The 27,751-nt window shown below is 44.7% G+C and overlaps 2 protein-coding genes and 2 long non-coding RNA genes across 4 annotated transcripts in view; 1 reads left to right on the plus strand and 3 right to left on the minus strand.

Moving 5' to 3' along the window:
- LOC135386310 (uncharacterized) overlaps positions 1-27,751 on the plus strand; it is a 532,914-nt gene that overhangs the window by 375,152 nt on the left and 130,011 nt on the right. The gene's annotated exons all lie outside the window — the stretch shown is intronic.
- LOC135370304 (uncharacterized) lies at positions 11,046-14,505 on the minus strand. The gene is made up of 3 exons (XM_064604028.1): positions 14,301-14,505; positions 13,053-13,212; positions 11,046-11,296 (listed from the first exon to the last, which is right to left on the minus strand). Exons 1-3 carry the CDS (start codon positions 14,472-14,474, stop codon positions 11,175-11,177), a joined length of 456 nt encoding a protein of 151 aa, XP_064460098.1. The 5' UTR covers positions 14,475-14,505; the 3' UTR covers positions 11,046-11,174.
- Positions 14,893-18,705, minus strand: LOC135370315 (uncharacterized). Its single transcript, XR_010415292.1, has 3 exons — positions 18,625-18,705; positions 15,262-15,321; positions 14,893-15,082 (listed from the first exon to the last, which is right to left on the minus strand). It is a non-coding gene; the product is annotated as an uncharacterized LOC135370315 (long non-coding RNA).
- Positions 20,870-23,417, minus strand: LOC135378660 (uncharacterized). The gene is made up of 3 exons (XR_010418514.1): positions 22,234-23,417; positions 22,004-22,168; positions 20,870-20,983 (listed from the first exon to the last, which is right to left on the minus strand). It is a non-coding gene; the product is annotated as an uncharacterized LOC135378660 (long non-coding RNA).

The raw sequence follows: 27,751 nt of genomic DNA on the forward strand, positions 1-27,751 counted from the left end.
AAGGCTTCCATTGCCCTAACTGTAAGCCCCAAGTTTACTGTCCAACGATACTCATACTTGTATACTCACCAATTTCAGGGGTTGTACGTGCGGGAGACGCTGCAGACGTATTTGGTGAACCTAGCACATCGGGTATCGCTTTTTGTCCTGCAGGCTGTGGAAGTTCAGAAGACAGACAGGCCCTACCACACCTTCCAGCTGGGAGGTTAATACTCATGTCTTCTGACGTAGATCTTTGGGCTTTCCTTTTGCTTCCTTAGCAGGGAGTTGGAGAAGTGGTCAGTTGGTATGAAAGCAGTGCATCATCTGTTGCTTTCTTTTTTTTTTTTTTTTGCATAGGCTCTCTCTGGCTGCTCAGACCGTACTGCAGGTTCTCCGTCTGCAGCACCTGGTCTTGATATCCCCTTCCCCCAGGAGCACGCAGCGCGTGGCAGTAAGTTCGTCTTGCGTTCTGTCAGTCTTTACTTCCAGCACATACAAAGTTGCCTGATAGGTTGTCAGAGGTATGGAGCACCGCACCTGTTGTTGGCGTCAACACTGCACCACAGAATTAGTTATAATGAAAGGAATTGTCCATTATTGTTTTTGTGTCTCAAGCTGACGAATAGTCTGTGTCACCATTAATAAAATTACGCATTACATGCTCACATTGGCATATTTGCTGCCTTCAGGCACCATGCCCAGCACCAGTGCCTCAGTCTCACCGGGCACAAGCACTGCTGACTCCCCAGACGTTTCGTGAGAAGACCCTCCTCCGCCTATCACTTCCCTCCTTGACCCCCGCTGTAAGTTATACCAGAGAAATGTCGAGTATTCTGATTTAGATTTTTACGTTTTTGCGACTTTCCCCTTCCTCTGACTCGTTGCTATGCTGCTTACTTTCTACAGAACAATACATATTTTGAGTAAGTACATCAATATGGTGTAGGTGGTGTACTTGATGCATAACGAGTAGCATTGATTTACCCTGTGCTTGATAGGCAAGTTTCATTTGTCAGGCATATTGGGCTGTTTATAATTGTCTTTGTTTTTATAGGTATTTTTGTGGCTCCAACCTCCACACCTGGACGTCCACATCAGGACAGCAGGAACAGCCTCCCTCATTCGGAAATTGCAGATGCGAAACGCCAACCTCAGGAGGTCCCTCTTTAAGCGTAGATCACTGTTTCGCTTCGGTGGGTTGTCAAGGAGTGAGGTGGTTCAGGGTGCGTTACAATACCTGTCAAAGGGGGCTCTTGACATATTCCGCACCCAGCTGTACCTGCAGCCCTTGAACAAGTTTGGGCGTAGGTGGCCACGACAATTCAGGGTGTAGCACTTAACTTGCACTCAAGAGCCCTCAGGCGTACCGCTTCATGGGCAAAATTCTGGCTTTGCCATCAGAGAGTTCCCTCAGGAATTGGCTAACAGAAATTAACATGGAGCCTAGAGTCCTGCCTACAGTCCTTGATGGACTGAAGGAAAGATTCGTAGGGCTACCTCCAAAAGACAGAGTATGTGCACTGATATTTGACGAAATGTCTCTGAAGGAGCATTTGCAGTATGATTATCGATCAGACCAAATTTATGGATTTGCAGACACAGGAAAGGAGAGGAACCCTCAGATGGCAAATTCAGCATTGCTTGTTGTGCTCTCGGGGATATCAAGATCCTGGGTCCAACCCTTGTCTTACCTCTTTTCGAAGTCAACTGTGTCAGCAGATACACTTAATGATTTGATTCAAGAGCTTATTCGGCAGCTTTAGACAACGGATATCTTTGTGAAAGTAGTTGTATGCGACCAGGGTGCCAGCAACATTGCATTGTCAAGAAAGCTTGAGATTTCCCCATCAAAGCCGTATTTCACAGTTAATGGCTCCACAGTATACTTTGTTTTTGACCCACCTCACCTGATGAAAACTACACGGAACCTTCTGTTGAAGCATGATCTTCTGATTGGAGGTTGTCAACAGACAGTTCAGTGGTCTTTCATCAAGGAGTTGTATGAATCAGACTACCCCTTGACGACTCAATGGGTACCCAAATTAACATACAACTGCATTCAGCCTTCACCCTTTAGTCGTATGAAGGTTAAACTTGCAGTGCAAGTGCTAAGCGACCGAGTTTCCACTGGGATCGCTACCCTGATTGGCATGGGGCGTATGCATCCAGCAGGCATTGCGACCTCGGAATTCCTCCTGAAGATGGATGTGCTGTTTGATTGTTTGAACAGCTCATCTATCGAACGACGTTACGACAAAAAGATGCGATATGCTATGGAGGAATCCACCAATCATCAGGAGTTACTCGAGTCCGCTATCCAATGGATTGCACGGTGGAAGTTCGTCAGTGATAGGCAACCTCCTACTGTAAGGGGATGGCAAATCACAATTCGCTCAGTGCTTGCATTGTGGGAAGACCTTCACCAAAATTTTGGTTTTGAATATCTGCTGACACGGAGGCTTAACCAGGACCCCCTGGAGAACATGTTTAGGCAATTCCGGTAGATGCACGGGTGCAACGAGACGCCCAACGTGTTTCAGTTCGTTGCAGCTCTCAAGCACACCCTCGTGGGGAGACTCTCGAATCTTCCCAGCAGAGGGAATTGCGAGGCTGATACGACTGAACTCCTGAAAGAACTTCTGCGTATGCCGGTTTCCTCAGCTGCAAACATTCCCTCTGAACCATCTGGCTCACAGCAATTGTCTGCAGCTGATGAAAAAGAGCTTGAACATGTGATGCATGCTGTGCAAGAGCCACCTGATATCCTGGAGGCTAATGCACAGTATGCATACGCGGGGGAAATGGTACACTCTTTTTTAAAGAAATCTAAGTGCACCGAGTGCCCAAACTTGTTGAAGGATGTAGGTGAGGGACTCCAAAGAGCTGAGGGGTTGCTTGCATACTTGCAAAGCGATTCTGAGGCTTCTGGTAGTTTCTCTTGTATGCCATCAGACTCCCTGTTCCAGTGTGTGTCCAAGGCACAGAGACTTGTGCAAGAAAAACTTAAAATTGCTGCACAGAGGAAAAGAATAAGGCAACATATCTTGGACACTTTGATGAGCAAGATAGAGGGTCCCTTTTGTAGCATCACGTGTCAGGCTAGGTTTATGTTAATGCTTACTTTGAGCGGAATATATCAATACATACGGCAAAGAAACAGGGAAGTGGGAGAAAATGCACGCAAGCGATCTGAGGACAGGAAGCGCAAAAAGCTTGCGCCGTCGTGATAACTGTCTGAGCTTCAGGCAGGACACGGACAGAAATGAACAAGACAGGTCACTCCAGCTGTTTTGTTCATTTCTGTCCATATCCTGCCTGAAGCTCATGTTTCATTCTCTTGAATTTTTACCCCCAGCTCACCTCCGTCATTGTCTCAAGCATCATCGTCTTCACTCACAACCTTTCTCATTTTTGTTTTCGAATGTTCTGGGGCTAGATATTCAACTTTTTGCTATCCCGTAATGCCAAGTGCTTCACTTTTTTAATAGTAAATATCTTGTGTTTGCAAAGATTAAACTTGTTGGTGCTTCTGAGTCCTTATGTGAAGTTACTTTTTCCATTTCTCAACACAAACTTCTCACCACTAACACTTTGACTGGCAAGCAGAAATGTCCATCACATGCTCCATGGTATACAAGGTGCCTGTTTCTAATGGAAACAGTAAAAGAAAAGTGGCTGTGTTTTCGCGGCCTTTGTGTTCCAGAAATGTAGTACCTTTTATGTGGCTCCTGTTACTAACACTACCATAAGAATCAGTGGTTTATACAGAAAGTCGGGGCTGGGTTGTGTCGCGAAAAACTGGGAGGGGGTCATAATTCACCGGGGGTCATAACGCAGAAAGAACGTAATTAAGGCGTTGTTCAGCCGCAAGACCCCCGCAGAGGGGGCAAGGTGAAAAATTTAGGAGGGTGTGAGCAAAATTTTAAGCAATGTAGGGGGGCCTGCATAAATCACTGACAAGAATATGGCGAACAGCGCCAGCGTACTGGCGAAGATTTTAACGTACAGTTTATGAAGAGTTTTGTTTTGCCCATAAAAAATCCACACATTCTGAATCACTCTTAAATTCTTCATAGATGACACAATATGCTATCAATTCATGATCCCTCAGAATTCTACGTAACTGCCCCAGCGCGAATATGCCCGTCAGGGTGGTACGCAATAACACTGTAGTAGAGGACTCTAAATCTAGCAATTCTTACTCGCGCTTGTACAGTTCACTCTCAGGAGCCTTTTTCATTTCATTTCCTGCTTTTTCACTCCTTTTCCTACTTTTTCATTTCAACATGTATCCAAAGAGTATACTGTTGCCGTGAAAACTTTATTTGTTCGTGCACTTCTCTGTACATTCGTTGATTCTTGTTCCGTCAAATAAAACGCTGTTTCGCTGGAAGCTCGCTCTTGTCTCTTACGAATCATCTTACGAATAGACCGTTTACAGCAGCCAGTTGCTTCGGGCGCTAATAGATGGCGCCACAGTAGCCACGCCATTGCTTGCCTTCTGCGAGTGCCTGCGTGTGCCTTTGCCTATGTGAGTGCTTCCGACCTTTTTTGTCGCTGTGCTGCAGTTCTGTGCAAAATCTGGAAAAACAGAGGGAAGACTTGTTCCGTGATTGAGTGTAGAAACTGCGACAGAGATCTGATCGTATGGGACGAAGCTGTTTGTTAAATTCACGAGCCGTCGCTATACAAAGACTGCCCGCGTTCGAGGCCTTTTGCAATGCACGGGTTTCCACAAAGAGAGAAAAACACGCTGATTTGACAACGGTAGGTATCGAATCTTCAGAGGAAGGATTTCAAACCCGGAAAATCAGAGAGGTTAGTTAATGCAGCCCTCAAAGTGGCGCAGCCTTACTGTGTGAGCCCCGAACTCTTCTGTAGGCGTTGGCTGCTGCTTGTGAGAATAAACTTCCCCCATAGTAGCAGGGGTCACGTTCCTTGCAGTTGAACGGTTCCATGTACATGCCTTGTCAGTGCACGAAGCACTCGTGAGCCCCTTGTTTGTCGCCTCTACAACCTTGATGAGCAGTGTACAAATATGACTGCACCTGCTGCTGAAACCCGCTTTACATGTGCATGTTGCCGCCAAAGTGGGCCCGAACCTAGTCTCTGTACTACACGTTCTGCTCACTGTTTGTGTCGACCTGATGTCGGCATTTAAAATTCATACACCATCGTTGCACTGGCACGGTACTACACCGACATGGCCGCTGCCAAACAGCTTCATTCCCTTTGCAAACATCCCTGTAGTTCAGCGCAGGCTTTCCGTCTTTCTCTAGCTCGTTGACCATGTGGTTGTACACATCTGAAATCAGCAATAAAAGTATGCTACTTCATAAAGACAACATGACAGCCCTTACATGCATATCTTTCTCAGGTAGTTGTACCGCAACTCTTGCGATAAAAAGCAAGAAACCACGATCTTACGATACTACGTTATGAACGTACCCACAACGTAACGTATGCGCAACAAAAGAAGAGGAAAAAAAAAACACCGAAATATGTAGTAACTCGAGCATAGTGTGGCCGACCATATGGGGCGCACGAGGACAGAAATATCACTCTAAATCAAGCAAATGCACTCACCTGACCGTTGAAGCTTCGGCCAAAGCCTCGTGTCATCCTTCCATCCGGAATTAACTGCAAAAAGTTTAAAATTGGGGAAAGCGTCTCTGGGTTGCACCGCCGTACTACGTACGCCTTGCCAACAGGCAGCCGAAAGAGAAGGCAAGCAGTGGCGCGCAAGGTCACGTGCGCTAAGATGGCGGCGCCCAGATAACTCTGCTGTAAACGGTCTATAGTGAACGCTAATAAGCAGCCGCCAAGCCCCAAAAGTAGCCAAAATCCAGCAATGTAGCGAGATCAGGCACAAATGGTGGCCAGAGAACAATCCAAATCAACGTTGAAAGATGAAAGTCACTGAAAAGGTTAGCCAGCTGCAGGAGTCGAACCCATCAAACCCAAACCCAAATCAACGTATCACTGATTGGTCAATTCTATGTCACGTGGGGTGCAAACCCTGATGCTTTGATTGGTTGCATGCCCAGGGTTGTGTGAATTTGCTCAATCCATGGGCTATATGGCACCTGCGGGGGCCTGGCTCGGCATTTCGGGCCTTCGAAACTCACGATCACAATCATCTGATAAGCCGGCAGTAAGTTTCCGCTACGCACTCACGCGAAGGTCGACATGGCGTATGGGAGGTCGGTGCACTCACCAGATAACATTACATCTGTAAATGGAGCAGCTATGATATTATCTGGTGAGTGCGCTAATATCTGGCATGATCCAGCTCTCTGATACGCCATGTCGACCTTCACGTGAGTTCGTAGCAGGGCCCGAACTCACGTCTTATCAGATGATTGTGATCGTGAGTTTCCCCAACGTACCATGTGCAACATTGCTCTCGCAAGAAAGTCACACTGTTAGCTCGAGGCATCTTTTGAAATAAGCAGACACACTGATATAATGATACTGCTGCAACGCTAAGATTAGGTCGCTGATGCACTGTTTTGCGAGCAATGCTATTGCAACATTGCATTAAACTTGATTGCGATACACCACATCAACAATATAACCGCGAGATTTCTTCAGTGTAGCACACGCACATTAATTGCTTCGAAAACACAATCACACTATTAGCCCTACGCATCTTTTGAAATATGGGAAAAACATTGAAATAAAGATATTGCACAAACGTTGAATTTATGTTGATGATTAAGCGTTTTGGAAGAAACGCTATTGCAACATAGCATTGGCATTGCTTGCAAAACCTTTCATCAACAATGTAAACGCCACATTAACTAGCTGACTGTAACGTATTGAACATTGCTTCAGTAATATCATCCCAATGTTAGCTGTACTCAATCTTTGAGACGTAGTATCAAGATTGAAATAAGTATATTGCTACAACGACGAATGTGGGCGTGAAACATCGCTGCAACACTTCAACGTTGCGTTAACATTGATGCAGCACATTTGCAACATTTTGTGCTGTCTGAGCGTATACGTCTTCCTAACTCTAACTTAGTTTACATTTTCAGTTCATCGACTACGGGAAATACATACACTCAGAAATCTTAATTCCCTGCATAAAACTCAGAAACAATCATAGCAAAACCTTGTTACTTTCCAACTTCTAATATCGGAGCTTTTTGTTGTGGTTTTGACGCGCCCAGGGGACCGCCGGAACAGCGGGCTTGGAGGAGCCGATCTTCAAAAGAAACAAAGAAACTTGGTTGGTGGATTCGAAAGATTCGATTCGCGGTTTTGGGCAATGGGATTCGGGTTCGAAAATCTAAAATCCCTGACTAGGACTCGAGGATTCGCAGATTCGGTTGGCACATCCTTTGATGTGTCAACCGAATCGGAATTAGGGCTCATTTTTTTGTATCACAATACTAATACACAACAGCGCGCAAAGACACATATTATAATACTAATACAAATACTTTTGAAAACGTGTGTTATAATACTTAGTACTGTGTAGTATAATACATTACGGTAATAATTAATTTTTGAAGAGCCCCGGCCATCTTTCCAGATGGATGTTGGCACAGCTCCTCCTCACGTAACCCACGAGTTGTACTAATCCCCCTCCGGTCTGCCACTCCTTCCTGCTGTGATCTCTCCATCAGTCCATGTCTGTACGCCGTGCATAGCCACAGTTGCTTTGCAACTCTAACAGGAAACTTCACAGGAAAGAAGTGACATTCGGCCTTGCAAGTCGTGACCCGGTTCCTCATGAACCACTGGAAAATTTACCAGTCAGAATGGTGCGACTTTCCATCGTGGAAGTCACAGGAAAACGAGGTATTCCACGACCAGCTCACACATGGCGAGTTTGAGACGTTCACAAAGGATATATGTAAGACGCCTGACGATATACTTATCTCCCTGTCAACTCGTATGCAACTTTGCGAAAAGACAGAAGGGGAAATGGTACAGTGCGAAGGTGCAATGACGCAGACCCATTTTTTTCAGGGCATGGGCTGTTGTTATCAGCGCATACTATGGCTGATTTATACGGGGGCAATAGCCAGTGCCCACTGGGACGGCGGAAAAGTATTACTGTTCTCAATGCAGCAACACATATTTTAGCGTGTTATAAAACTAATACAAATACGTTTTGGAAATGTCTATTATTTATTTATTTATTCATACTGCAGACCAGTCATGGGTCCTAGCAGGTTCTTATTAATCCATGAACAAAAAGCATTATAATCTTGAATGACGTCAGCTTCCTTGGGCAACCTGTTCCAATCCCTCGCTGTGCGTTGAAATGACGGAAACTTGAGAGCGTCGATTTTTTGATAACTGTACTTCTAGATGCATCGCATGATTGAGTCTCTTAGATGCTGTAACTCGTCGAGTTAAAGAATTGTCAATGTAACATTAAAGTCTGTGAAAAGGAGCAAATGCAAGAAAAGTATATTATAAAAGTATTATATGTAATACTAAAGCAAAATGTATTACACCAACATTATAGTACACTACTACTTAATTACTACTCACCACAACTCACTACAGTAATAGTTTGGTTTGATTATAATTTTCCTCCAAGATCTATGTTAGCATGTTGGCACTGCAAAGCGTGGCTGTGACCAGTGTATAAATGTGGGCAGATGGAGACGACAACAAAGAAAAGGAGGTAGATAGGGGTACCTGACCACTACGTTGCGACATTTTATTACACGTATGCCGCCAATGTGTCCTCATCAGTGGTAATCATCATCGTATGAATCGGAAGTGTTCTAGTCATCAATAAAAAACATCATAAGTAGCCCCTATGCATATTGGCAGTGTGATGTTTTCAGAAAATAATCCCATAGATGTCCAAAATATGACTGTTCATGTTTTTCACAGGATGATCCTGCGGATATCTTGTGCGCATGCTCAAATGATATTAGACATTGGGACCATTTCTGGACATCCTCTGACGATTCATGGTTCTCTGGGCCCCAGACTCGGTGAAATGTTACGGACTATCCAACAACACATTGTCATCCCAGGGATATCCTAAGAACATCATGCGTGGACAGGGGTGACATCCCCAGGAGAGTGAATCTGATCCTCAAATCATCCTCAACATGTCATTTTGGCACTATATACCGTCCCCACAATATCCTCAGAGCATCCCCAGACGCTACGTGAGGACAACTTTAGAACAGTGCTAGAGCACTTCTAGGATGAACCATTCTTTTCTATTTATATCCCTTTTTCAATGAGCACACTTATAAAATAGCCACCAACTATGTCAGAGTTGAGACGTTGAACCCATTTCCATGTTTTTATTGCACGGAAAACAGTTGCAGCAAAATCGTTGAGTTTTAAGTAGTATTAAAATGTGTAAAAAATGTCCTTATTGTAAATATACGCTACAAAGAGGTGTTTTACGTGGCTTGACGTAAGTTCTCTCAGGCACAAATATCACAGAAATATCACATGCATATATGCACCCACACGTTCGAAATGGTACACGTGAAAATCTGCAAAAAGAGTATAAAAGTTATACAGTACAATACCAGCTGCCAGAATATTAAAAAAGGAATAAAAATAAAAAGAAAGAAAGTCTAGCGTTTCCTGAACACTTTACTTTTCGTTAAGCAAATTTTAAAAGCTTGTTTAAAGGAATGTAAAAAAGTCCTTGAAAGGGACAATTTTGATTGCAGGGGCTATTGACAAGGTGCGTTGGCTGCAGTACATGCGACGATATCCTGTAACAAAACTAAAACATCTTGATCTATCTCGGCATGACAAAGTCTGTCGTGACAGGGTATGGGTCAGAGTTTGCAATGCATCCATCCACAAACCATTTCGGACCATGTCTAGTTTAGCAGCACTACTTGATTTTCACCTTGAAAGCTATATACCTCAATGTAATTATGCAAGGTACATTGTAATCCATTATTATGCAGCGGTCGGTTCCTCAAGTTCTTCCGGAGACTAGTTTCTCACAGAAAGTTTCGTCAGCGATGGACACGCCATCTTCAGGCATCTCCATGGCTTACCTGTTAGTACCTTTCGCATACCTTGCTCCTTTCCCGGCATGCTTTTCACCTGTTATTTCTCGCCCGTTGCTAGGAATGCACTACAGTCGCGCTGGCTAAGGAAGTAGAAGTCATGCTTGGATTTGGTTCTGAGTGATGATGGATAGCAGTTTCAGATGTCTCACAAGGGCAACAAAAACTTGGATCTATGTAACAGAAGGTGTACTCTGGCAGCAGGCGGTTTGGAAACATCTGAAATGGTTATCCATCGTCACTCAGAACGAAATGTAAACATGAAGTGCACTTCCTTAGCCAGCGGTAAATGGTGTGAGAGAACGGGGGAAAGCATGCTGCCAGAGGGGCGAGGTGTGTGAAGGCACTCCTAGGTGAACTCACCTGCTAGCGAAACTTTCTCTGAGGAACTGGTCTCTGGTAGAATTTGTGGAACTGACCGCTGTATATTATAACGAATTATGATGTATGCTGCATAATTACATTCAGGTATGTTGATTTCAGGGTAGGAAATTGACCGGCGCTGCTAAGCTGGACACTGTCCACTTTTTCCGTGCACTCAGTGGTCGACGTACGTGTGACTGTCATAGAGAGATGGATAAAGGCACGGTGTTAGTAGCAGTTACCTTTGGAAAAGCAGGACCAGCGCACTCATTTTCTTGTTTTACTTTCGTCACACATCCTATCCTATACTACAGCCAATGAAGTCTTCCTTACCTCCAGAAATCAAAATTGCCCAGCTTTAGTGATACTACAAGGCAATGACTAGTGCACTACACAGCTTGACATATGTTCTCTGAGCTATAAATATCGCAGAAGTATATATGCGGCAGAAATCGCATACACACATACAGATCTTCAAAATTGTAGTAAAAGTATGGAAAAACAATGCAAGATCCACTTGGTACAACATAACAGCTGGATAAAATTTTTTCAGTGTTTCCTGAACACATCACTTCACTTTTCACAAAACAAATTTTTGCAGCACGCTTAAGAATAAAGCAGAAAAAGCCCCTGGCTTCACGTTTTCCAAGCTACAAAAAATGCAGATGCATTGGACTTGTGTATACATATACATACATGCAAAAACTTGAAAATATGTGAGAACAATGTGAAAACCATTCAGTCCAGCTGCACTAAGCTCTTCAGTGTTTCCTGAACTCTCTTGATGAGGTTGGAGGAGTAGAACCACTATGCTGTACGCTCTTTTGCTGCTTTCTTGCTCAGCCTTTCGCGTGCATGCCTCAGCCACGTTTGTATTGCTTTCTCTACTTCGGCGAGTGTCCCTTCATTTGTTGCTTTGCTGATAGCACCTAGGAGGATCAGCACATTGTGTGTGAGGTGCAGGTACTACACAGGCATACACAGAACAGAAGGGTAGCTGTACATAGCCTTTTCGAAGTGAAGTAAGTAAGTAAAGTGCAGGCAAATATAAGAAATATAAGGAAAGGTATATTATTTTACCATCCCTATTACCAGTGCTCTCAAGCTGACAGTTCACCAGCTGAGCATCCTCCAACCATTGTGGTACTTAAAATACACATTCAGGCGGCAAAAACATCCAGACACCCTGAAATACAGATTTTCTTTTGGTGTGGCAAGAGCTATTTGCCTTGTGAGAAATGGCACTAATGACATAAATAATAAGAATTTGCCCAGGCCAGCTACAAAACATGGACGACGCAAACATGTAAGTAAGCTGAGTAAGTTGAGCTTCACAGGAGTGCACAAAACTGCCAGTGTCTGTGGGACACAACCAAGGAGCCTTATAATGAGAACACATTGGCATATTGGAGAATTCGTACAAAGCGAGTTCATCTTAACGGGAGTGGAAATAAATTTTACATAGGCTTCTTCATTAAGCAGAGTAGTGATTCTAAACATGTAGGTCACTGGCACAACTTCATCAGGTATTTACGAAAATGAATTATACCAACAGTACTGTATGGCTAAAACATATGAAGGTCACATACTCATGATTTTTCTACTAAATGCATGTGTTTACATGGCATGCTTACTATTATTACTTTTTAGATATATTGTAGCGATGACGATGACAAGGGGCATGTCACGCGCATTGTCATTCTCTCATTAAACCATTGCCATCTTGATGCTCTGCAGTTCATAACATTTTGGTGGAGGTGCTGTCTCGCCCCGACGGAAATGTTGCTGCCATGGCCATCGACACCCCAGACCTGCCGACAGACCTATGAGACCAAAGATGATCCATCCTAACCAGAGGCCCCGTTGTGAATCGACACCCATGACAGCAGCCCCCGTGATGGCTCAGCTACCGCCCTCGGACCACCGACCTTACAGCGAGCAGCACAGCGTCCCCATCGCCTCATCACCCCATCGTCCATATCATAGCCGAACATCGTTCCTAGCCCTGTGCCATGGCGTCCACGTCGACATCATGATTTCAACCCGTTAGCACCCATGCCATCGACACCATCTTCCACCACTGTCTCTTGACCATTGTTCATCTCCGTCGTCACGTCACCATTCATTGTACCCGGGAGTTCACGACTTCGGAGGAGGGGGGAGTGTAAAGACGACGATGACAAGGGGCATGTCACGCACATTGTCATTCTCTAATTAAACTATTGCCATCTTGAAGCTCTGCTATTCGTAACATTTTGGTAGGGAGTGACTTTTTTGGGGTTAAATGCCTTTCTCAGATTCGGGAGGGAAAATTCGGGAGGGAAAAATCGGGCGATAATTGTGCGTTCGGGTATTTTTGTTTCTCCTCTTGTTCATTAAGTCATTCCCCCCTATTTTTTTTTTTTTTTATGTGTGTGTAGGTGACTTAGCACCACTAGTCCCCAAAGGCACAGACGTATAGAAGGCATAGCGAACGTAAGTGACCCATTCTTACATGTGTAGCATGTGGCGTCCTTTGTTTGTCTTCAGTGGAAATGTCACTTGAGGATTTCAGTTAATGGAATTCAGGAAGAAATCGGGTTTAACACAAGCTGGTTGGAGGTCACTTCGGGGGGAATAAGCGGGAGGAACTGAGTTCAACCCAAAAAAATCACTTCCTAGTTATATGTTGTAAGCCATACTTACTACACATCACGTTGCAGCACTCTAATGAACTGAACTTCATTTTGCCGCCTGCCCCTGCCCAGTTGAATGGCTGTGCCACCTCATCTGCAATTATCTTGTAGAGGGTGCGTCTGGCTCTGTCTCCACTGCTTGTGCCCCCAATTTTTATCATCTGTCGCTGCTGCAGAAGAGAGTGTTATAAGATTGGCTGTACAGTGGATATCGTGCAATGGACATTTACGCAGGCTTATTGATGCGCACGAGTAAGCATAGCAGTCATCGAGTGTTGTAGGCTGAAACTGTGTTGTGCAGTGAAATAAAAGCTGCCAACAATTAATGAAAGGCTTCACTTGGAATGTGGTACATTATAGATGTGTAAAGTAAAGGCTCTTCAAACACACGCTCTAATGAAAAAATATAAATACACTGATCATCTAGTTTTGCACAGAGATACTGTCTGTCACCCATAATCATATACCCTGCGATGCTCTTACACTCAGCAGGCGACACCACTGTATAAAAACACACTCGCACCAAAAGCAGCCAATATGTCTTGATATTTATCTGAAGTTGGTTCATTTTCTTTTTTCTTTCATTTACTGCCAGACCTCCAACAGCTTCTGCTCTTTTTCATTTAAAAAGTTTGGCACATTTCGCTGAGCAGGAATCTTAGAAAGCTCCAAATATCTAGCCGTTGTTAATGCGATATCTAGTATTTTGTCATTCGTACTGCTGCACAAATTTTTTTTCAAATATTGTAGCGAATACTGCTGCGCTCAATTTGAATCAAGCTGAACGGCCCCTTCCAAACCAAATATATCCGGATATTTCCAAAGCTAAAACAGCTACAAAGCTTACAATACAGCTATGCCGTCGCTCCGTGTGTAAGACAGAAAGCGCCGCACAACAGAAAGAAAAGTACAGCAGCTTCTGCTTGATGCGTTCGTATGAACGCTGGCAGGATCTGAGCGCTCAATGAATGAACACAAAGCATTCCGAAATGGCTTGAATGTGATAGTGTTCGTAAACACTGGCAAATACAAGAACTACCCTTGTACATCGACTGAACTAACCTGCAGCAGCTTGTGTGACCACTGTGTCTCTTCATTAATACTGTTCGGTTTCATGACTATTCGCTTCGCATATGAAGAGAAGGTTCACATATTAACTAAAGCTGTCACTATTCACTTCGGTCTGAAAAGCACTGTTTGTACACTGTTTGTCATGTTCTACATGTCATACATTTAAACATGATATGATAGAACATACCAGATGTTCCTTTTTCTTGTGAGAGTGCTGCAGTTCTTCATCAAACTTTATGAAACTTTCAACACCAACAAATGGACGTGTAATGATGTCTGACTCTTCCGTCTCTTTGGGTTCTTGCAAATATGATAACGTTATGTCCAGCTGGTCGGAGTGCTCTAGAAGCCGCAATGACATGATGTGGAGGCTGTGCAGCACTTTCTACTCCAACTCTACAAAATTAAAAGCATGTGTGCAAAAACAGTCAGATGGACACTTCAATGGATCAGCAGAGCAATTTCTGCAGATTACCTGCTGTCTACAATCAAGCAAACAATGAAAACCAGCTGCAAAACTAAAGGCTCGATATTATTGTTGCCAGCAAGCCTTGCAAATTTCTTTTGAAGAAGCATATGGCCTAAAATACTGTAGAACATGAAGCAGGGGCAGATTCAGACCCATGGTTTCAGGGGGGGGGGGGGGGGGGAGTGCATAGTAGAGAAATCCAATGTATAAACTGACATTTTTTGTTTTCTTTTTTTTTTAGGGGGGGGGGGCGGGCAGATCCATCACTGGCATGAAGGAGAGCAGGATTCACACCTGCATGTCTTTTCATCCCCATTTCCTTTACATTATTGTCATGCATTCTCCTGGTATTGTCATAGTTCCATATGCACTTGCAGAAGTTACTGACCTGGGGTGTTGGTTGATGGCTGTGCAAATGAAGTGGTGCAAGTCTAAGGAGGCCTTGACTCTGTGCACTTAAGAAGTGCGGAGGACCTTTTTCTTGAAAGCAATTGTGGTGGCTGCAACAGCAATGCACTTGGAGCGTGAAACTCTGACATACAGCTGCACGCTGATTAATTGTGCATGCTGATCGTGCGAGGCTTGGTTCATATTACTCACAGACACATACAAAACAGTGTTTGGGTGAACAGTGATCACAGCTATCCAGAAATGCAAATATGTCCTCAAGGACACATACCAGAAAAGTTTTGTGTTCTTCCAGGCGCGCAGATTTCCGAAGCTCCAGGTGATTCATCACCTACATTAGAATGAAACCGAGGATGTCACAACGCATTGATCAACGCTCGAGCAAACACATCCAATGCTGAACCCAGGGTGTCGAACTTTAACTGAACCGCTATATTTGCCCGAATACAGTAAAATCTCGATGATACGATCCCGGTTGATACGAATTTCCGGATGATACGAATTTTTCTCAAGTCCCGGCCAGACGCCAATTCTTTACGTGTATTATCGTTCGGATAATCCGAACGTACTTTCCGACCTGGTCGGATGATACGAACCAAAGCTGCGCGCAACAACGGAGCAGGCGAGGGAGGTCGTTCCTCCCTGACGTCACGTGACACGCACGTGAAACCCCTTCCTCCTACTTTTGGTGCTGTCCGAGTCTCCCGAGTTTGGACGGAGCCTCCTGAACTCAATCTCCTGCTTGCGTGGTTGTGCGAAACTAACAATGGTGGGGTTCCGCGACTGTGAACTCTCTTGTTAGTTGGGGGAAAAACCCAGAAGAACGGAGCATAAATTTGGAACCGGGAATGTGGTACGCCCAGTTGCAGAGCAATCATGCAAACTGAAAGCAGTGCCAGGCTATGTCTCGCAAACGCAAAGCGCTATCATTCAAGGAGAAGCTTGAAGTTCTGAGCAAAGTCGAACAGGACCCAAAGAGGAAGCGAACCGATCTTGCAAAAGAGCTCGGACTAGCACCATCGACGCTGAGCACGATCGTCGGTCAGCGAGAGCAGATTCTGAAGAACGTGCAACGCTTCGGTGAGAATGTCAAGCAAGCGAAGACGGCGCAGCACGTGAACTTTGAAGAAATCCTTCTGACGTGGTTTAAGGAGGTGACGGCGGCCGGCATCAACGTCGACGGCAAAGTGGTGCGAGACAAAGCGGACGACATTGCTCTATCTCTGGGAATTGACAACTTCCAAGCGTCGGGTGGGTGGCTCCACCATTTCAAGGCGAGACATAATTTAGTGTGAAGACTGTCTGCGGCGAAGGGAAGAAAGTCGATGAGTCCGTTGTGAATGAATGGAAAACAGCAACACTGCCATCGCTCATTGCAGGCTATGAGCCACGCGACATCTTCAATACGGATGAGGCTGGCCTCTTCTTCAACGTGCAGCCAGAGAAGAGCTTATGTTTCAAGGGGCAGAATTGCCAAGGTGGTGAAAAAAGCAAGAACAGAATTACTGTTCTCTTCTGCTGCAACGCAGATGGCTCGGAAAAGTTCAAACTGACGATCGTCGGGAAGTTTCAAAAGCCAAGGTGTTTCAAAAACGCAGGCCCGTTGATGTGCGTGTACAAGGCCAACAAGCGAGCCTGGATGACGACGACCATTTTTCAAGAGTTTTTGGTTTATCTTGACCGCAAAATGTCAAGCAAGAACAGAAAAATTGTCCTAATTCTTGATCAGTGTTCTGCCCATCCTAAAGATGTACAGCTTCGGATCGTAAAGCTGGTGTTTTTGCCAGCAAACGCAACCACCCATTTGCAGCCACTGGATGCAGGGATTATCAGAAATGTGAAGCACCATTTCAAAGGCCTCCTAGTGCGACGTCTCCTAGCGAAGATTGAACGCAACGAAGCAAACCTCCAGGTGAGCCTGCTGGACGCCTTGCACTTCATCGCTGTTTCGTGGGACCGGGTGACGGAATCAACAATCCAGAACTGTTTCCGAAAGTGCGGTATTCCCAGCTCACATGTTGAAACATGTGCGGAGCTGGACCAAGAAAACGTATCTATCGAAAATTGGGAGCGACTTCGGGTGGAATGCTCCGCATTTGATTTTGTGAGTGCCGATGATGACGTCGCGACGTGCGATCTGTGAATGAGATAATCGAGGACTCTGCCGCAGGAGGGCAGTTATCTGCTTCCAGTGATAGTGAAAGTGAAAATGCTGTGGGAGATGATGAGAAGCCGCCAGTGACTGCCGACGTGTTGCACGCTCTCGACGTTCTGAGGCGTGCGACAAGTACGGAATGCGTCAGTGAGAACACTTGCACGCGGTTCTACGCGTTTTAGCGAAGTTTACTGCACGATCTCGAAGCACCCACGACGCAGCGGCAGATAACGAACTTTTTTCATCGTACGATACAAGAATAAAGCAGTACTGTCTATTTTTGCACATTGCCTTTCTCAGTTTGTCAGTTTCGGATGATACGAATTTCGGTTGATACAAATGTTTTCCGCGGCCCCGAGAGATTCATATCATCGAGATTCTACTGTAGAACACTATTTGCCTGCCACATTGGATGTGAAGTACTAATGAAAAGTACTCTTCTGAACAGATTTGGTAAACGGTTCACATTCTTTTTCCCTTTTTGGACAAGGATAATTTAAAGGTGTGAAAGAGGACACCCTATTCCAGGGCGACAACTAAGGAATGTGCTCCAAGCATTACTCAAATTTCAATGTACACACAAGTGGGCTACACGACACTTGCTATCGTTTTGGTGATGCACTTTGTGTCATTGTTAGGGTGGTGTCCCAGCTGGGGATCATGTTTCCTGTGGCAATCTTAGCACCACAGAGTAGGCACTATGTAGTAATAAAAAATGTCCTGACCGATTTGACAGCAGATCAGGACCACACTGACCTCTTCGATTTTCATTCATTTTTTAAAAGATATTTTGAAGCTCACTATATCTACGAATAAGAACATTACCAAAGAATTATGGTATAACTTTTTCTGCAGTGTGCTGAACCATTATGAACCCGAATAAACTGTTCAAACAGCTATTCTACGCTCCAGAACCAGATGTAAAATCCCTAAGCCTGGACCGAACCCCGAAATTTTTTGGTTCGACACTGGCTGAGCCACTGAAAAGCAATTACCGTCACTGCTGAGTTTTCCAGACTCATTGCTGCAGTCCAATTCACGGAGGTTTGACTGGCTAGTTGGCAACTCAGCAGATATCCTTAATTGATGTTTTGCTTAGTAATTAATCAGTTTCAATTTACAAATTTCTCACACGGAGTCACGGAGCAGCACACCCTTTTGTTCCCCTATCTCCGCTCACTGACTCATAGGTAAGGGTTCGTTTGCGCTTTCCTGGTCTTTCATCACTCCAGTGACAACCATGATCATGTAATTGTAGCCTGACAGCTAAGTGAAACAGTGCCTGGTTGTGCTACTACAGGCAAGAAATTTGAAGACAGAAACAAATTAATTACTCAAAAATACTTTTAGCACCCATGCAGGGTTTTTCATGCAATACCTTTCACTAAAGGTTGAGATTCAAATTCCACACGTGCTATGAGCATCAATTATGCCCAAACAACGTGCAAAAAGGTAGTGGACACGTTATATTTAACTTACAGTTTGTACTCTGTCTGCCTTCTCTACTTGAACCTCCCAAATGAAATAGGCTTGGCTAGGAGCTTCAACGTTGCACATCCCTTGTGTCTGGTGGAAACAAACAAAAGCTTGCAACACAAACTAAAAATTTAAACTACTGCGTAGAATTCAGTTCTTCTAATGGGACTGTCATGAAACAGGTGAGTATCAGAGACATTAAAAAAATCAGAAGAGCCAAAATCATAACTCCCGTCTTATGACGGGGGACAAGGGCTGGCTAGTGGAGGTGTGAAAATTCAACACATTTTGTGCATTGTAGCTATCACCTACAAGGACAGTACTACAAGCTGTGAAGCACATTGTCTACAGTTTCAGGCATGGCACAAGTAACAATTATGGGAACGACTCAACAACATGTTGGGTCATCCAGCTATCGTCCAATTCCTTAAAATGACTTCATTTGAATAATTTATGCATTGGATTCAACTACTTTCTTTGTGCATTTCAACTCAAAGTAGTGAACAGAATGCATATGTGTACCATCTTTGTGTTCCAAACAGCAAAATGGTAACCATATTGAGAAAGCAAGCACCAATGTCAAAATAAGGTGACACAGAAGGGTTAAACAGAAAGGACAAGTACGTACTTCAATCAGACATTATTCTAACAGGGACACGCTAGCCCAGAGAAGTTGGCTCTGCCTCCTGGATGAGGGCCGATAGGAGACCAGAGAGGATGGAAACTTTCCAAGCCTTTGTTCTCGCCTCTAAGAGGTGGTGCAGCGTCAGGTCTCGGTAGTGATACGTGTGGTCGGCATTTTTGCGACGCCTCGACCACCTAGATTTTCATGACACGGAGACAACCACTGTCGTTTAGTACCGACAATTATGCCTTTCGGGTGTTACTTTAACACGCCATATGCGCAGGATGGGCGAATGATTGAAATGAAAAAGAAAAGACAGTGTATGAAATTAGAGACGACAATGACGTGTCCCGGTTCACCTGTTAGGTGTTCCTGGCACCTGTGTGAGTTTCCTTTTCATTTCTCTACGACGGCCCACTGATTTGGCACTAGTTTTGGAGAATTAAACAGCTCGTGATCAAGTTGAAGTTGTTCCTTTCTACTCATCACGCTGAACTGAACCATTTCAAATAAATGTCCTGTATGTGTGTGTTTTGTTTTGTTTTTTGTGAGAGGTTACCGAGTGTGTGTCTCTTTTCGCTATTTATTTGCACTAAGTGCACAAAAGGTACCCCTTGGCTTCGCTATCGTTGTCTCCACAATAACAGATGCAGTGTTAGATGAAGCGAGCATTATGCTGGAAGGGAATAAGCGTCACATGTGCACTTTGCATTCAGTGTGCTCACATGTTGTGTAACGCCCTCGAAGATGCAGAGCGGAACCTTATAGTAGTGGAGCATTTTGCCAAATGAAATTTCGCTACGTATTTTTTTGATATAATCAGGAATGACAACAGTGTGCTAAGGCAGTGCTCACCCGTAAGAGAGGGGCAAAATGTCTAACTAGTTTAAACCTCGTACGGAGGCCTCGGTGGGTCAGTCGGTAGCATGTTCGCCTTCTGATCCCGGGATCGCGGGTTCGAACCCAGCCGAGGACGCCAGCAACTTGGTGGCGGGGTACAAGTTGCTTAGCTTTGGTGAGCTTTCTTCGCACGTTAAAGAACCCTCAGGTGGGCAAAAGCAATCCACAGACCGACCGCTGTGGCACCGCTCATGATCTCAGTTGTCTCGCGACGCAAACCCCCAGTTATTATAATTATTATTTAAACCTCGTACAGACGCATTTCAACAGTTAGTGTAAATAAATGGTGAAAAAATGCACACACTCAGTAACCACACACAAAAGACAAGACACACAGGACAATTATTTGAAATGGTTCAGCTCAGTGTGAGGAGTAGAACAAGCAGCGCTTTTGTTTTTCCCATCACAAAGCTATCTTTTCTTTTTAATCATTCACCCGTACTGCACGTACAGTGTGTTAAATTAACACCTGAAAGCGCTATCATCAAAACTAAACAGTATTGGTTCACTGTTGCCGTGTCATAGAAATTTAAGTCACACCGGTCAGCCTCAAGGTCCAGGCACCATAAAAAGACCACCACGTCTTTTCACAAGCACAAATCTAGTCAAGCTGACAGAATGACAGTGAGGGCTGGTGAAGGACCAGTAAAACGTTCCATTCAAACCCGATATCTGTAATATTCACAGGCCTCTGCAACCATAAGAAATGACTCTTACGTTTTTGTTTACGAAGAGGACGAGGAGGGGTTGCAGGTAGTGAGTACTGCTCATCTGAAAGTTCAGGAAGGTGCTTCCTCCTTTGGGTGTGCCTTTCGCTGGCTGCATAGCCTTCATTGCCTGGTCCATATTAGTAAATCGAAAAAGCCAAATAAAGCTTCGAAAAAGATCATGAGACCACAGGAAGGCATCTTTGTTCCTCCTTTGTTACTTGCTTTAATTGCCACTATGAAAATCAATTGCCGGAATGGCACAAAAAGAACCCCTGAAGCTTATCCAGCACAGTACAAATGAGTTAGCAAGAAAAGAACGAAAGCGTGCTTTCTTTTCGGCAAAAAAAAGTGCTGCACCTAAATCCCCGGTTTTCTGGGTTGGGAAGACCGCGAAAACCGGCTTAGTGAAAGGGGCAAAGGGACTAAACCCTTGAAAAGAATGCAATTGTGCGCCGGGGGGGAGGGGGGGAACTGTCGTCTGCTACGAAGCAGGGCTGTAGCCGCGTAGTTTTGAGTTTTCGTAGAGTGTGGAGTTTTGTTCGTACGCGCAGTCCCACATTCTTCTGGTTCTTGTGACGGTAATATCGTGTAACGCGAGTCTGGCGGCCTTTATGGAGCTAGTTGATTCGGACTCAGAAGACGAGTGTTATGAATCGCGCTTGGTTTGTGCTACAATCCAAGTTCTCGAGAGGCATGAACGCTGTCGAATTCCTCTGCATTATGAAACTGTCGTGCCGAGATACATGGAATTCGAGTACAAACGTTTGTTCCGACTGTCTTCACGACTTGCCGACATGTACGAGGCCTCCGAGTTGTACCCGTCGAGCAGGGGCCAGATTTTGAAGAGAGACGTCGCAGCCATTTCACGGTGTCTTCTGCTTCCACACTTCTTCACCCACGTACGGGAAGGTGCAGAGGTTTTTGAGTTCAACGTGAAACTGGGGCAGAGGGAACTAGGAAAAGAACGCGGGCGGGGTAAGAGTGCGCCGAGGAGGGGACGAAAAGAATGAAAAGGTGCTGCACCCTCCGAACCGGTTTACTGGGTGCAAGGAGGTGCAAGCGAAAAGAACGCACCTAGTAAGAGCTAAAGAAACAGAGAAAGGGACGGACAGAGAGCAGACAGCCGTAGCGCAGTACGAATGCTTACATGTTGGTTGGCTGCGGCGGGGAGGTGTGACAGGCGGAGGGCTATCATCGTCGGACGGCAACCTTCTGACTCTGCGTCTTTTCCCCCTTCAGTACTCCAGCTCACCGTTGAGGTCAGAGGTGTTTGTGGCAATGGGGAGCATTTTTCGTGCCTCCTCACAGCTTTCTGTTGAACAAAACAAACAGCCATTAGAATTCACACAACAGTAACATACACTGTCAAGAGCATACCATATGCTTCCATTTCCTGACACCCAAGAAATAGCCAGTGCATTCCAGGGGGCTTGTTTTTCCTTACATAGAATCCCACCTTTTTCTCCTCCTTCTCTGGCGGCCAAAAACATTCTGTGCCGACCACCCATGGATGGCACGACTGGTTGTCCTCATTGGGGAATCTTACAATTTTGTATCTTGTGGAGGCTGCCAGAAACAACAATCAAGTTAAAACAGTGGAGTGTATGCTATGCCAATCCTATATAATCAAGAAATGCATAATGAAGTGACTGTAATGGCTAACAGCAAGTGCAGGTTTTGCAATAGGAAATGAGGACGGTAAGTCGTGCTGCCGATTCTCAAAGGACCAACAGAAACGTGGCTTGTTAAGGAACTTCAGGGATAATGAACATGATGTCCATGCACAAATAGGGACAAAGTTGTGCTCTGAAAGCTGCAGAATAGTGCAATATATTGCTGGTGTGGACAACAAGATGTTCATTCTCAAAGAGGCAGAGGCTGGCCACAGGAAGACCATCACAGATCAGCTTCACAGTGTGCTGTTTCGACGTCACTGAAGTCTCACATGAGCAAGCAGAGAAATAAGCGGCTAACAAATAAATACGCAACAAAGGTTGTGTGCAACTTGCAAGTTCCTGTTGATTTTGTGCTTGTTGAAGTATAGGCTGCTGCTAATACGCCATGAAAGTAGGTCAGTATTTCGCGCAGTCCCTCAGCTTTTCCCTTGTGCACGTAGAATGGTCTCATTGGATCGCTCTCAAATAAGGTACCACAAAAACTGCATGTGAGGACTACATTGCTTCATTTTTCTCACGATAGCGTTGTGGCCTGCATGCGAATGGCCCCTTATTGCTCCTTTCTGAGTGGACAGACGCTTCATCACATGCTATCTCCAACGTTTTCTTTCTGTCGTGCAAAGAGACGTACTGTCATAGCGTATAGTACAGTGAAAGAATATACAACCAGACTAAGGTATGTGAGGATATTTTGGAACGAAACTTTCTTCCTATAATACACGGAAGCTCTGTAGAAGCACTGCAGGCTATCGCTGTGATCCTCACAAAACTTCCACCAAACAAAAGGCACGTACTGTCCCTTGAATTGTTCTGAAGGCGCCACAAGGCGCCTATAAAGGGGGCCGATACACCCTGATGGCACTTCTGAGCCATTCCTGATTTCAAGAGAAAGACTAATGTCACTTGTACGAGGAGCGGTAACAGGAGGAATACACCTCCGTTCTAAAATTCGATTATGCAGCTGCTCCAGAGGCCTTTCGGGTTTCCGCAAACACCTTTTCAAGACCTGCATGAAGCTCTCGAAAGGGAAGGCACTCCAGCTGTCAAGAGGACCATGGTTTCGGACGGCGCCGACCAAGTGCTTCCTTTGAATCACATTGACAGGAGCTTTTTTTGCACGCCGAGACATACAAGGTGCATATACTCTAAGGGTACCTGTTGCACAATATCAATGGGTAGCTCCTACAGTTTTGAAGTGCCTTTGTGGTGGTCCTCCCGCTGAAGAGCTCGAAAACTCACGTCTGTCCGCAATGGTCCATTCATTTCTGGGAAACATACTCTGTCTCCAATATATTCCCCCTCAGTCGTACACTTCGTAGAGCTATTATAGCCCGAGTGTCCTTTCACTGCAAGCACGTAAGCTTTGGCGGGAGCATCGCACATGAATGCAGCTACTTTAACATTCACTCTCTTGCCTCGAATTTCCAAGCCTTCCCTGTAAAGTTTGCACAGCTCCGCAACAGATGGACTGAGAAATGTATGTGCACATAAAGCTTTTGAAGTCCCATGGTACACCCCAGCAGGGAATGGTTCTAAACCTCTGCCACAGTTGACCACCTTGCATAAAATCGGCCAAAACTGGTGTTTTGTGCTTTTTATGATCGGAAGGCCCTCAATGTTCACATTCAACAGGATTACATCTGGAAGATTTTTTGATGTGGAAAGTGTATACTGAAGACCGGCCTTTAGCCCAAAATGACAATATGTTCCCTTAGACATTTCTACTATGTTGTTGTGCCGTGGAGTGTTAAGCAAGGATCGTGCACAACTCGGAATGTCTACAAAACAATCGTGTGACTTCATGAGCTTTAATATCGCTGTGACATGGTTCTGATGAACGCCTGTAAGAGCCCAAGCCCTCAACTTAGCTATTACAGATTCCACTTCGGAAGTACCGGAAGCTCTGAGTGACACATTATTTACAACAGCTGGCAAATGCGACAAGTCAACGTCGCCTGATGCACTGTGCTGTAGGAAAAGCGACTGCGAGGTTCAACTACCAGAAGACGTTTTAACATTCAGCTGCGAAGCTCCGGTTTCATGAACGTCACCCGACGCGAGCCCAACTGATTCAGTAGCTCCTGACACATTCTGAGGAAGCGGTATATCAGGAATATCAGATATCAGCTGAAAGCTACGTTCCACGTTTGCCTGCACACGCCGATAAAACGTCCGTCTGGATACTTTCGGCATGCTGAAGGTGTTTTGTGCGACGTGCCTGTTGGCTTCCTGGCAATCAGAAATGTGAGTATGCCTTACTTGTGTCAGACATCCCGTCAGAAGCACACAGTTCCAGTAGCAACACGGCAGCCTCTTACCGCCACCGACGAACTAATATCAAGCACTACGCAAATTCTGAGTGAAGAACTAGTACAAGCACTAGCGGAAACCGCGGGAATGCGCCGCTGCCGACAACAAATGATGAACGGATCAACCGCCAAATAAAGGCTCATTTCACAACGGAACCGGAAATGCCAGGAAGTGACTGAATGGTAGATATACTATCGTGCTATCACTTATTGTCGTGTATTAAGCAATGAAAAGAAACTTATTTTGTGTTTTTGTTTTTCAAACGGGTAGGAAGAAGAAGTTGCTCGGTACATGTGCGGTCAGTTCCGCGGCTGCGGCATCGCTGCAAGCTAAGATGGCCGCGTCAGAATATCTTCCAGCATCCAGTAGAGCAGATGTCTGTTGTGCGGTTTATTGTTTAGTTAGTTCGCTTTGGTTGTCATAGTTTGGTTTGGTCATTGTTTGTGAGTGTATGCTTCTTGGCGTGTGATTATTGATCTCAAATTCGCTGTGCTGTGAAAACTGCTGTGGTGCTATACAGTTAGTATGTTTCAATAGTTTTTACCGAAACAAAATACGTCGAATACAAATTAATGTCTGACGAATTATTGGGGGATTAATCGCGGCAATGAACTTAAATCTGCTATGGTTCAACGACTTAGGTGTCACCACTTCGCTGAGGAACAATGGCATGTTCCTTTTTTTATGCTGTTTTGGAATTACATTGCGATTTATGTGCACCGATAACCGCAGGGTACACCGTGCACGCACCAGAAAAATTAACGCCGGAACAGGTAGCGGGTCGGACATTGGTGAAACACATCAAATTTCAAAACGTGTGACGGGCGGGGCAAACCTTTGAAAATATGCGGGGAGCGGGCGTATCCGTGTCTATTTGCCGATAAAAGTCGAGTTTATCGGGTGTGGGTACGGGTCGAGAAAACGCGACCCACGCAGGACTAAGTGGTAGGTTTTGATGGTGACTGAAAGCGGATTTTGATGTGCATAGGATTGTCAGGGTTCACCGTAAATGTTTCGTGAATACCCCGAGCTTTTCAGTTGCAACAACTTCATTTTTAAGATGATGAATGGGGAACTTCATTGACAGGATCCCCGCGCTTTTCACATTTCGCTGATGTTTACAAATTCCACCAATTCCAAAATATTTTCGGAATGTGATTTTCATAGCAATTGGGTTACGTGTTTGCATTTTGTAAAACATGATGTTACGTTAGGTAGAGAGAAACTTGTATTTGCAGCACTTGCACATGTTGTCTAGCTTGTAGTGGATGTATATTATGCCATCTGTATCATAAATGAGGTGCAATGAAACACCATCACGTTGACAGTCGAACTTTTCACGATACTGCTCTTCACGCGTCATTTGTGATATATTTCTTTACACCGCACATCTCGATCTTTCAAAATTTGTTAATTATTTGGACAAAATTAATTTCCTTCTCCTTAACTTAAAAATCCGAGACTGAAAAATCCGAGACAAAAAAAATGACAACGCAGACAAGGTCTTTCGTTTCCTTCATTCATTTCATTTCCTTCTCCTGTTGACAAAAAGTGCTGTGAAGCAAAGGTAATCAGCATGAGTCTCTCTTGTGATGCAAGTGGTGACACACAGAAGCTACAGAATTGGATGACAAGACAGGGCAACAGTGTTATGCTGTGCCAAGTGAAAAAAAAAGGGAGAAAGAATCACAGAAATGATTTTTGCATGTTTCTAAGAAATTTTATTGCACAAATTACTAAAGTGGTGTGGATTGGTGTGCATATCCAATAGTGCTTGGTTGCCAGGATACTGAGACACGCAGAACACAAGTGAAGCTACAAAAACAAATCTTTGGACAGCACAAGCATTTCACCACCAACAAAACCGACTTTCCAGCCCACATTCCAAACAAGTGAAGTACACAAGCTGAATGAGTGGAGGATTGCCGGCAGGATTTTCTGTAAAAGATGTAAATTTTTTCCATTTCTGAACAATATAAGCTGGTTCCCGTGTTAACTAAATGCTTGCTGCTCGGGAAATTGTTTTTGTGTCTTGCTTGGCTGCGCATTCTTGCTCCTTTATGTTTAATTTGCTCGTGTTTCCGAGGAAGCTTGATCATTATCGTTACATATAGCACGTGCTGCTGCAGCTATCGCTGAGAAATTGCTGCACTGGAATGCCGTGCAGTATATCATTGTGAGCTCTACAAGACAGAACACGAAAGTGCATGGCAGATAACGTCCTCTGCAAGTTGTGGCGGCACTCTGTGGTGATACACGGAAACAAATGGACGAGGTTATTGTTGTTTTACCTGAAACCATCACAGTTGCCATCGTTTCAATGCATGAGTTCAATACCATTAAACACGACCACTTTTGTCAATGGTTGATGACAAATACTATTCTTTCTTTCAAGTGACTGTGGTCCCGATTCTGTGCGCCTCACTAGGATACCTCCTGGCTGTAACGTAGTCCCTCACCATTATCAGTTGCTAAAACGGTGCGTGATGGGGGGTAGCAGCGACAGAGGCTATGAGAAGACACTTTCCAGTTCATTTGGAAAGTGCCACAAGGTGGTGAGGTGGTGGACGAAGCTATCAGCCACACACTCCCGTGTTCCATCTCTTGAAGCCCACGACAGTACCATTAGAATGTGAGGCTAAGAGAGAGTGTCCAACGAGAAGCTGCCATTTAATCCTCCAAAATACTCTGCAATTGAAAAAAATACAAAGCCTTTAGGGTGACAGTTATGAATGTTTTTGCCACACATTACAGTAATAGTGTACCATGCACAAATTTGCTTAAAGGGGTTGTGACAGGTCATTACACGTTGTCCCAGATAAACGTAAAACATTGTTCATTGCATCGACGTGAACCTGAAAGATTCACAGCGAAAATCGTAATAAAAGCTGACAAAATGCCACTATGAA

Source organism: Ornithodoros turicata, chromosome 1 (assembly GCF_037126465.1).
Source record: "Ornithodoros turicata isolate Travis chromosome 1, ASM3712646v1, whole genome shotgun sequence".
NCBI classification, from domain to species: Eukaryota; Metazoa; Arthropoda; class Arachnida; order Ixodida; family Argasidae; genus Ornithodoros; species Ornithodoros turicata.